The following is a 12239-nucleotide window of genomic DNA, read 5'->3' on the forward strand; positions in this document are numbered from 1 at the left end:
TGACTGGGAAATGTGAGTCCATGTCTTGTGAATACTACTACACTGAAATTTTATTTTCCTCTTCTGTAACCTACAGGCTGCTTTGCAGTTTCTAGAGGGCTATGGAAAAGAAGATATAACTCTAGCAGATCTAGAGGGGAATTCAAACTCTTTATGGACCATCAGCCCTCCCAGTAGAGAGAAAATGATACAGGGGCTGCTGGATTTTTCTGCTGAGTTCACTGTAGTTCTTTCATGGAGTATTCAAAGGTAATTAACATGTCTGTTATGAGGTCGATGGATCATTTTCCAAGCATTTTCTCAGCAGAACATTTACACACTGCATTTTTTGTTTAGTTTTTCAGCAAATTCTATTGTACTGGAGAGCAAAAAAGACTTGAAACTGGAAGGGAGAGAGACAGAGAGAAGGGATCTTTGTTATCCTACAAAACATTTGTTGCCTGTAGTTCTCAAAAAATAAAAAAAGAAGTGAAGCCACTTCCAAGTACATTATTTTAAAAGGCAGGGTGGAGTTTTCAATGGGACTTGAGGGGAAGAAGGAAAGAGTGAGAAAATTTTGGCCAGTTTTAGAAGGAGATGTTCAAATAAAAAGTGCCACAAGCAACAGCTTTGTTAGCATTTATGGGAACTGAATACTTAGACCTAGATAAAGCAAAAATCTGTGAAAAAAAACCAGACAGAAGTTCTTGGTCCTCTTATTAAAGGAGTAGCATAATAGCATAACAGTGTCACTGATCTATTTTGTTGAGACTTTTGCCTGTTTACTTATGGTTCCTTTGGCCTCAGTGAACTATTACTTTATAATGAAGTTTATGCAAGAGACAGCTTAGAATATAAAGTAGTTGCAGGCTAGAGCACACCCAGTCACTGAGGTGGTTTGTTGGCTGCTGTCTGCCACCTGGGATCCCTGTAGACTGCTGGATTAAATTGGAGTTAAGTCATCACTCCTTGGAAATTAAGTACCTTTGCAGCCTCACCATCTACCTGTTTTGTTGGAAGTAGATGTTGGATTGTTATAGCAATCCTCAGCAAAAGACTGTGAACAAGAAGCACTGTGGGAGCTCAGAACATGCTTGGTCAGTCCTTCCACAGTCAAAAATAGGCTTATAATGAATCTTCACCATTAATTCAACTTTGTTTGACCCTCATTTCTTTTTTTTTTTTCCTGGAAGCATACAGTATTAGCTAGTGAATTACATCACTCCATCATTTCTGAACTTTATATTAATTTTTAATACTGCTACTCAGTTTTCCCATATGCTTGCTTAAGTACAAACATTCATACACTAGTTGAAAGAGACCTTTTGCAGCCTCAAATTACATCCTGTGGATTACATTGTGTCTGAGAATTATTGAAAGGGGTAAAAATTTACCACAATGACCTCTCACTTTTTCTCCATAAAGGGAAACTACTGTCTTTCATTTAGGCCAGGAGACCACAAGTAGCTGTAAGATGAGCCTTTTATGTCACTCGGGCAGCACACATACCTTCTGCCTTTGGTTATCATCTGCCAGGGATGTTCCTCTGCAGCCCTCGCCAGCCCAGGAGCTTCATCACTCAGCTGCCTCATCCCAGCTGCAGGGCATTGAACAAGGCACTGTGCAAAGCTGATCCTGCCTCAGCTGTGTTCTGCAGCTGGTGTGAGGCATGGAGGTCGAATCAGCCTGTTAGCCACATGTTTCTGCTGGACTGAGGAGAGGCTTTAGGAAGCTGTAACTGACTGCAGCATCCTCAGCTGCCCTGGCACAGGATGTGTGGTAACGTGGATGGTCCTATTGCTGAAAGTCAGAGCAGTCATGCTTCCTTTCCCGTTCCATTTTGACTGACATAATGAGCAAAATGATATAACTCTGCCATCATTGTCCTGTAATACATGTAAAGGCATAGTCAATTAGAAAAATATACCTTTAAGGCTGCTACATATCTTCCATGGGAAAACACACCATCTCAGGTACAAGTAACATGATGCTTGCTTTGGCAAAGACAGAGGTAGCCAAGGTTAGTGCAGTTATTTAGAAAACTAGCTGTAGTGTTCAGCTAATAAGTGTTTAGGTTATGCTCTCATTGTTGGAACTTTATGTGTCTTCCCTTTTACTCACAACAGAAATCTCACCCTTGGTGCCAAAGCCGAAATTGCATCAGATAAACTTACCTTTGTCCTACCAGAGAACACCAGAAGAGATATTGCTACAATGATGTCTGGACAGCAACTAGAAAAGGTGTAAGTTATTTTCTTTGTCTATTTAAATGCAAATCTTTCCTTTTTAAACCTGATTTCCTAAGGATGTCAGGCTTTTGCAGCCTTAGCATTTATCTGCCCATCTGTCCCCCTCTAATAGCTTTGAAGCCTTGTTCACAGAGGCCAACAGCATCGAAGTCACATAATAGTAACAAATAATAGTAGGTAAAAGCTTATTTCCTGTGATAAAATTAGTCTGAGAAGACATGAGCACTGGAACACCATCAAGCAGCATAGTGGAGCTATTACTTACAGTTTTATTGGATAAGCACAAGTTTATTATAGTCACAGTTAAATTCTCCTTTGAGTTACTTCAGTTCTAGTTGATCTGAGAATGTTGTATTGATGATTTTTTTTTTGTTCTCAATAACCATCCCCACAGTATTTCTCATTGTTATTCTTGAATAGCATTGGATTGGCAAGGAAGTGTTAAGTCACTGTGGTCAACGGGTAACAAATGCACTCATTTCTGAGATCTGATCTTTTCCTGTAATGGAAATTCACAGGGCAGGAAGAGCATGCTCTTCATATGAATATCAGACATTATACTATAGATATAGCATTATAGCATTAACAGCAGTGGTCTGGCTCTTCCTCTTCTGCCTGCTCACTAGGGATTATTTTACAACAGTAGTCTCTAAATGCTGCTAAGCCAACGCATCTTCCCTGAAGGCCACCTGATCTGATTTGTGGCCGCAAGAGTTGAAAAGTCAAGGCTGAGGCCAGCTGAAATAGTGAAAACCCTTGAGAGGCTCGTATCTGTTAGTAGGTGGAAATGAGATTTGTCTTTACTGTGCAGAGTTATTTCTCTGCACCCACACACACTTGTACATCCAAACAGACTGCTGGTGCACATCCGATCATTGCATTTAAAAAATATTTTATTCCTCTTTTCTGCTGTGAGTACACAGGAATATTTCCTAAGGCCATGGGTGCCAAGGAGAGTAGATTTTGCTCTTTCATGGAAAGAGGTAATTGATTTGTAATCAATACAAAATGAATTGAAGCAGTAACATAGAAGATATACACAACTTTGCCTGTATTGCAGTACCACTGTTGATTTAAGCTTTCTTGTTTTTTTACTTTGTCATGAAGGAAAAACTGTTGTGGCAGCTAGTAGCCACTTAACTACTTCAGCAGGAAGCTTTCTGCCATTGTCTCTGCAGAGACAACTTAAAGTTGAGCTCTTACCTATCTTTTGGGCCTGATGGAGTGGATTTTAAATTGGCCGCTGCTGTTCTTCCTCACTCTGATGTATGCAATGTAGCAATGCATCACAGGACTTCCCTGGGAACTCCAGTTCCCTAGAACTTTTCAGTCATTTAAGGAGATATTAGGGCAGTATTTTTGTTTTTAATGACATGTCTCTCTCTCTGGATGCTGCTAATTTATTCCCACTTAGAGTAATTTAATTTTTAGTCCTATGGAAGAACTTTAACAACTGTCTTGCTTTCCAAGTTTGAAATCCTCCTACAAATGGTGAAAATATTTCCCAGTGAAAGATTCTGGAAAAAAAAATCACTCCTTTCAGGTGTCATTATCAAAATATCTTGCAATTCTGAAATAATAACTGTTCTCACCATATATTTTTCTAGCTGTATATTTTTCTAGCTTGTTTATTGCTAGTGATGTGCTGCCTTTCTTTGTGCTGCTTATATAGCTGGGTATAAAAGCAGCTTTGTTAAAAAGGGAGCAGAATATAAAATCTACGTTCCTTGCAAACACACATGCCCCAGGTGTGTGGGATTCATGGTGTGTGAATGGCAACATTATGGATGGAGCTCCCTGCTGAAGTACTGACAGAACATACTTAATAAATCCAGCTAACTTTTAGATGTGACATCTGAACGCTATAAAATCGTAGCTTAAGCCAAGAATTACTGGGAACTGTGTATAGCCTGGTTGGATATTTCTGAATTATTTTAGAGGTATAAAAATATGAAATATTTGCTTTCTCATTTTTTCCAGAACATTAGAGAGAGTGTACCCATACTACATCAAGGCTCCTAGTGATTCTCTGGCAAAACCCATAAAGCAGCTATTGTCAGGTATGTGTCCAGACAACAGAAAACAGAGTATGGTTGAAAGAAGTGCAACACAGAACTCACACTTGCACATTAACCAAACTGTTATGGGGCATCTCAGGCTGAAATGCATTTACAATGTTTTCTACCTGGTGCCTGCAAGCTTGGTGAGAGGTAAGATAATACAGCGTAAGGCAGAAAATGCAACTGGACGTATTTTAGCTGTATTTATCAGTAAGGACTCTAAGGATGAAGTGTGTCTCCTTTTCTTCAAGTCTGCTTTCAGGATTGGCTTTTTCTTGTTTTCTGAGGAAGTGATGGCACGTTTCACTTCTCTGCATCTCCTTGCTACCTTATTCAGTAGTGCTGCATGTCTGCAAGTGTAGCTCCTCAACTTAAATAATGACACTGAATGATTAAAATTTTTTGCTATTCCCTCCTTATTGTCTACAAATAATCTAGTTTAGATAAATTGTTTCATTTTAGAGTGCAGTTACTGAATCAGAATGCATACAGGTACTCATAGGCATGTAGAATGCATGCACACATGTGCAAATACATGCATGTGAAAAGCCTGTTGGGCTGGAAGGTAGGAACAAATCTAAGAACACACTGCTCAACATAGGTAAAATTTGGCTCTCAGTTGTAATATTAGTACTATGTAGTACATTACTGTACTACATGTATCACATTCCTGTTCAAGGTTCAGGGAGTGTGATTAGATTAATTGGAATAAATAAGTTCTGAGGTTCAACCTAGCTCTATGGTAGCAATAAATTACAAGTTCTTCACTGTCATTAGTCAGATTCTGTCCTGAATAACTGTTAAACTTAGATTCTTCAAAAGAACTTTAATGTACACTGCTAATGCATATTCTCCAGTAATCAGGAGGACCCGAGTCCATCTTCTGTCTGTGTGGTCAGAATGTATAATAGGATAGTATATTTTTCTCTATGTAAGAGAATAACCTGTTTTATATGAACACACAAATGATTTACAGGGATAGTTTCACTTTGACATATAGAAGCTGACTACTACTCCTCAAGGTTAAATCTCTTTCTTTAGGCCTGAAATGCAGACCTGCTGACTGTCATTGATACTTTGGCCTGAAAACATTGAAAAGATTTGACAGTTCTACAGAAGAAAATATAGGTGATATGAAACATTTTTATGCAATGCACATTCAGATGAGATATGAGGTTTGCAGAAGTCTAGATATTGTAGTTTGGGTCAGAAATTATGTTAAATGGTTTTTAGGAGAATTCTAACAAACTTTTACTCCTGCATTGCTCAGTCATTTTATCATGCAGGCATTTGAGGTATGCGACTCGGAACAGTTTGACTTTTGCAGTCCTTGGTATAAGTATTAACATTTCTTTTTTTCAATAGACTGTGGATGGGAAAACATTACAGTTTCTCTGGTCAAAAATGTGTCTGATGAAGGAGTTCGTGAGTGGTGGGTTTTGAATCAGCTTGGAAAAAGATACAAAACATCTGAAGAGAGTCTTGAACTCTTTGTATTCAGTGATAAAGTCAGTCCACCAAGCCTTGGATTCTTGGCTGGTTATGGGTAAGAAGGAATCTTTACATAAAACTAAAATAATATAGGTAAGATAGAAGTAGAGGTGACTTTATTTGCTGGTTTTGGATTTTTATTTTTCTTTTGTTGTTGCAGTGTTTTAAGATTTTGAGAAAGGATTTTGTGAGATTTTCAAATTCTCATCTATTAATGTTATCTGTAGAAGGCTTCTTATTTGTAAGGAATGGTATTACCTTTGATGCCTGTTATCTGGTGGGACAAAAGGCAGAAGAACCCTTTGCGCCAGTTTCCTATTGAAGTAAAATGATTCAAAATATATTAATTTAGCTACAGATTGAGCTATGCCCAAACTGCCCACTTTTGGTGACCTTCCCAATCTCATAGCAAGGACCCTGAGTGTAAAACACTTATGAAACACATCTCCACAGACAGAGGAAGGCAAAAGACTGTACCTTCCTGGGAGACATGCATTTCTGACATGATTTTGTACAACTTCTCATAGGAGGATTATCAGGGGAGGTCAGGTAAACATTCATCTGTCACTAGTTACACGTACTTTAATAAAAAATATTAGATATGGAACATGAAAGAACATTTGCCTTCAGCAGCCAGCTGTTCACATTAACAGATTTCTGTTGTGTTTGAAGAGATCTTACTTTCCTTTATCCTGCAGCACAGCAGAAACAAGATCCTAATTAGGATCCTACTTAACCATGTCGATGAGCTCTTTCACACTTGACTGGCCTTTTTTTAAGGCATGACTTGAACCTTTTCCTTTCTTACTTTTCAGCATTATGGGACTATATGCTTCGGTTGTCCTGGTGATTGGGAAGTTCGTCCGTGAATTTTTCAGTGGAATCTCTCATTCCATCATGTTTGAGGAGCTGCCCAATGTAGACCGAATCTTGAAGTTGTGTACTGACATTTTCTTAGTGCGAGAGACTGGAGAACTGGAACTAGAAGAAGATCTGTATGCCAAACTAATATTCCTGTATCGCTCACCAGAGACTATGATCAAGTGGACTAGGGAAAAAACTAATTGATCTCTTTGGTGTCACACTGCAAATCAAGTTGATTTCATCTGAATTTTAAAGGAGAAAAAAAAAAAGCACAATATTCTCTTAAGAGCTAAGCCTTTTATAGCTAGGTAGCAATGATTTTTCACTGAGGGAGTCCTGGAAGCTATGGCCTTAGGAATCTATGCTGCCTTTCACATTAAGGATCAACAGTGAAGAAGGTTGAGAGATTTGTTGTTTTTTAATGTGCCACTCCTCTAAAATCTGGGGACTGCTTTATAGTTTCATCAACAACAAGTTTGCATCTTTGTCTGGTTAATTTAATTTTCCAGACAATCGTTACAACTTAAAAGAGACAAGAAAGGAGTGAACTCACAGATGACTCCAGTGTACCTTCTTAACCTTTTCTGGAGCCATACAGATTGGATTGTGCAATATGCTGTTGTACATCACTGACTTCCAAGCTACAGTAATGGGACACTGACTGGCCTTCAGGACACACAAGACCCAGGACCGCAGTGGGAACTGAAGACATTCTAGCCATACCCATGTGTAGAAAATCAGAGGTTTTGATGTACAAAGGACACTGTGGACAAGCCTCTGTTAGCAAAAAGAAAAAAAAAAAAAAAGTAACAATCTCTTTAAATGCCTTATTTTATTTGTACAGTCACAGAAGACATTTCCACCAAACATCAATGACTTTTCTCAGGAAAAAAAAAAAAACCCAAACAAACCAAACAACTGAAACTTGACCCTTTGTCAAGGTTAACTAACAGCTAGAATAATTATGGTGAATTGTGGGAGTGTTCTGCTGGGCCATTCTCTTAAAAGTTATTACTTTCCATTAGATGAGAAAAGAAAGTGAATTCAATGACCTAAGGAGCTACTTAATTTCTAATAACCCTTTTAAGACTGAATAGTGTGTGCTTCTCCCTGCTACCCATGACATGCTTTTTCCCATTTTGGTGATTTAAGGCAACTGTTGTTTTGCTGTTAGCTGATACCTTTCTTCCAGTGTTTCAGGTATACAGAAATGTTTACATATTCCAAGTCACATTTTTACATCTGAGACGGATTTTTTTTAAGTTCCCAGATATAGACATACGTGCGAGCTTGGAAAATGGCCTTTTTTAAAAATTCCAATTATTAGTGACACAAATGGCTCATTAGAAAACATTGTAGCATGAAAATTTACAATTGCAATGTAGGTTTCATTCCATGTTAAAAAAAATATTGAGGAAAAAAAATCATTGAGTGGGTAGGGTGTGTTAAAAGGGTATACTGTGTAGTTTTGATTCAGTAATGACTTAAAATAAAGCACATGTTGCAAAGTCATTTTAGAAGTATTTTTTCCTCTGCCTTTTTACGTGAAATGGGAAAAGTTTGACATTCTTCTAACTCTGTGACAAATAAATCTCTTTCTTGTAGTTAGCTGCTATTTATTATATGAATGATTAGTTAATCACCAGAAAGAAACTAATACAACATAATTTGCTGGCACATCTTACTTCAGAACTTCATAAAACAGCACAACTAAATGAAGTTGTAACATACTCTGCTGAGTGCTTCCATGACAAATGCTGTCACATCCATTCTATACTGTGAAAACTAACATTTTGAGCACCATAAAGTGCACAAAATAAAAAAATTGCTTCATCATATCGTAACAATAAAATCGTTCGGTGACTGGAACTCACTGGAAGACAACCTGATTTCCTCCAAAGTGTATTGGAAAGGTGGCTGCTAATACAGCCAGGCAGCATTCCCCAGGGGAGAGTTTTGCTCTATTTTTTCCATAGGACCTGTGAAAGAAAATCAAAATATATTGGACAGCCCTGAGATAGGATCCAACAGGGATGCTAAAATGTCCTTTGTGATTAGATGGATCCTCACCTGGGTCTTTAGTGATTTTAAGGAGAACAACAGTGGAAGGAGAAGTGTGACAGGGTGTAATGTGTTTTTAAAGGTATCAGCCAGCAGAAAACCATGCTGGCCACAGTAGGTCCTGGCTCCCTTCCTGGTTACTTCTCTTTAACAGGCACTTCCTTTCTGGTGAGAAAAAAATCTGTCTGCAGAATGAGCTGTACAGTTATTTGGGCTTTGCAGAAATGTGCTGCTCTTTCTTTCATGGATTGAACAATCTTTGAAAATAAAAGGATTCTTCTGTTGTTTTTTAATTTATTTTTTTAAAAACAACTTATGGTCAAATTGGTGACATGGACTAGACAGCCAACTACAATAGGTGAAAAGCTTACTGCTGATGACCATCCTTTGAGCCCAGCTGTCCAGATAAAGTCAAGCTGACAGACAGGTTTTAGTGGCAATCTTTAGGAAAGCAATACTGGGGCCAGTACCATCTAATGTCTTTATTAGCAACCTCGAAAACACAACAGAGTTCACTTTGAGTTCATGAGCCCCACCTGATCTGGGTTTGGGGATGTTTGTGATAATGTAATTGAGGCACGTTATTACAGGGAGGGCAGGACTGCCTTTCAAGGCAGACTTCAAGAAGCTGAAGAAATGAGCTGCCAGGTACTTCATGAAGTTAACTGAAACAAATGCAAAGACCTGAATCTGAGGCAGACTAGCCCCACATAGCACCTTAGACTAGGTGGATGGGGAACAACTTTACAATAAAAGGGCCCAGGGCCAAGGGTGGGAGTTACATGTGTGTCAGCAGTGTGCCCTTAAGACAAAACCAACAACATACTGGGCTGTATTTACAAAAGCACAGCTGAAAGTTAAGAGAATTTATTAGTCCCCTCTATTCCGCACTTGTGAGTCAACATCTGGGGAACTGCATGCAAGTTTGGGGTCTCCGGTGCAAGAAAGAGACTGATATACTGGAGTGAATCTGGCAGAGAGCCAGTGGACACAACATGCGAGGAGGGGCTGAGGGAGTTGGACTTGTTCAGTCTTAAAAAGGAGAAGTTCAAGGGGAGAACTTACTGGTGTCTGCAGTTAAGTAACAGCTAGGTACAGAAAAGGTGGAGCCAAGCTCTGCAGAGCTGCACAACAGACCAAGAGGCAACAGAAACAAATAGCAACAAGGGAGAGGAAAATTATTTTCACCATGAGGGTAGTAAAACACTGGAGCAAGTACCCAAAAAAGCAGTGATATCTTCAGCCTTGGAGGTTTTCAAAAGTTGACTGGACAGGCCCTGAGCAACCTATTCTGACTGGCTGTGCTTTGCATGGAAAGTTTGTCCTGAAGTCTCTTACCACCTGAATTATGCCACAATTGTAGGATTCTGACAGAGATGCTGTATCTTCCCAAAGACAGTCCATTGGCTGCTCCAACAACCACCTCCAAAATGTCAGGAAAAAAAAAGACTTTGAGTCCAAAGCAACAGCAACAGAAATACTTGTACCTACAGACATACTTTAGTAAGCATCTGTGTCACAATTTTTCAGAGCTGCGGACTGTCAGGGCGAGATTCTGTTTTCCCTCTTCCATCCTTGTAATCAAGAAATTATGGCTCACAAGATGGTAACATAAGCCCTTACCTATACAAATGAACAGAATTGAATGGATGGGATTAAATGGCCTTTTGGAAGATTTCCAGGTCAGGCATAAAACAGATTCCTGTGGTTATTTTCCCAGATCTTAGGACTCCTTCCTGTTTTGTTCAGTGCAGGAGCAGCTCTTCAATGGAATAAGCCTAGGTGAGAAAAGAAGAAACCGTTTACAATAAATTCTGTTTTATAAGCATCAGTGTTTTTACTTTCCTCACAGGGCATGATATTTTAGGGTTTCCAAATAAGATGCAGGTTCAAAACTGCACCAAGGGAGCTTCAGGCTGGACATCAGGAAGCATTTGTTTACTCAGAGGGTGGTCAAACATGGAACAGGCTTCCTAGAGAGGTGGTTGATGTACCAAACCTGTCAGTGTTTAAGAGGCATTTAGAAAATACCCAGAGGGGTTGTGGAGTCTCCTTCCTTGGAGGTTTTCAAGACCCGCCTGGGCATGTTCCTATGCGACCTGCTAGTTTGACCTGCTTCTGCAGGGGGGGGGTGGACTAGATGATCTCTAAAGGTCCCTTCCAACCCTACCATTCTACGATTCTATGAAAATGCCCTTAACAACATACTTTAACTTTTAGTCAGCCCTAAGTGATCAGGCAGTTGGACTAGATGATTGTTGCAGCTTACTTCCAACTGAAATAGTTCTATTCTTCTTTTGAGTGCTGAAGCTAAGTTATTCTGGACATTCATACTGTTAGAGGAGGACGAACTTCGACGTAAGATGACTTTGCTAAGGGAGCAGAAACTACAAGTGCACCGCAGCCCTGCCCTGCTCTGCTGAAGGGCTTCTCCTACAGTTTTTGTAGGGCATACTAAGCTGAATTCTTAGGATAGCAGAAAAAGAACTGGAGGAGAAATAGTGTTCAGAATAATTCAGTGAGATTCCCATGGTTGAAGCAAGTCCTTCAGTCCTATGTTTCAAGTTCATCAATTAATGGTATGAGAAATCATTCACTACATAGCACAAAGATTTGCCTGAGGAATGTGCAGCACAAGTAGAAAGCCACACAAACGATCACCAAACATCTGTCCTCGCCTCTCCCGGCCTCGCTTGTTAACCAAAATATCCTTGTATCTGCAACATGACAACCCTACCCTTGCTCAGGCTCAGAACTGACCAGATTATAAGCGCAAGCCAGGGTTGTTTATCTAAAGGGATACGCATCACACTCAGAGCTCAGTTGTATTATGACCATCTCTTCCTGTCCTGCCTTGCTAGTAACATTACACATAAGCTCTTTCTTTTCCTTCTGCTGCTCCTTTCTCATTGCCTTCAGCACAACTAGCTATGGGGTACCACAACTGAACGTATGAGGATATCCCGCTAGCATAAATCTCTCGATGCTATGGTTGCAACACAAACCTCCCTCAAAGGCTTTGATGAGACAGTATGATTTTTCAGAGGGAATCTAGTCTTGCTGTAAAGAATGTGATATCTTCACAGCAACACAGGCAGCCTGGCTGCTCTGGATGTGCTGCGACATTGCTGGATGCCAGCTAATGTCTGCCATGGAACAGTAGAGTCTGGTCATGTGTACTCAATTAGCATCAGTCTGTATCCTAGAATCATAGAATCATTTTGGTTAGAAAAGATCATCAAGTCCAACTACTAATCTCACACCACTAAACCATGTCCCTCAGCACCTCATCTACAAGTCTCTTAAAAATCTCCAGATATGGGGACTCCACCACTTCTCAGGGCAGCCTGCTCCAATGTTTAACAACCTTCTCAGTGAAAAGGTTCTTCCAGATCCCCAATCTTTACCTCCCCTGGTGCAACTTGAGCCCATTTCCTCTTGTCCTATTATTCATTACTTGGGAGATCAACCCCCACCTCACTACAACCTGCTTCCAGATAGTTGTAGAGAGAGATCATGTCTCCTCCCAGCCTTC

General features: G+C 39.7%; 1 protein-coding gene across 1 annotated transcript in view; it reads left to right on the top strand.

Moving 5' to 3' along the window:
- Window positions 1-8322, top strand: part of PIEZO2 (piezo type mechanosensitive ion channel component 2) — a 318044-nt gene extending 309722 nt beyond the window's left edge. The window contains exons 51-55 of the mRNA XM_061994704.1: window positions 77-249; window positions 2106-2222; window positions 4209-4288; window positions 5654-5834; window positions 6595-8322. Coding sequence (XP_061850688.1) covers window positions 77-249; window positions 2106-2222; window positions 4209-4288; window positions 5654-5834; window positions 6595-6847 — 804 coding nt within the window. The 3' untranslated portion in view covers window positions 6848-8322. The remainder of the gene's footprint in view (window positions 1-76; window positions 250-2105; window positions 2223-4208; window positions 4289-5653; window positions 5835-6594) is intronic.
- The last annotated feature ends 3917 nt before the right edge of the window (window positions 8323-12239 follow it).

Source organism: Colius striatus, chromosome 4 (assembly GCF_028858725.1).
Source record: "Colius striatus isolate bColStr4 chromosome 4, bColStr4.1.hap1, whole genome shotgun sequence".
Classification (NCBI taxonomy): domain Eukaryota; kingdom Metazoa; phylum Chordata; class Aves; order Coliiformes; family Coliidae; genus Colius; species Colius striatus.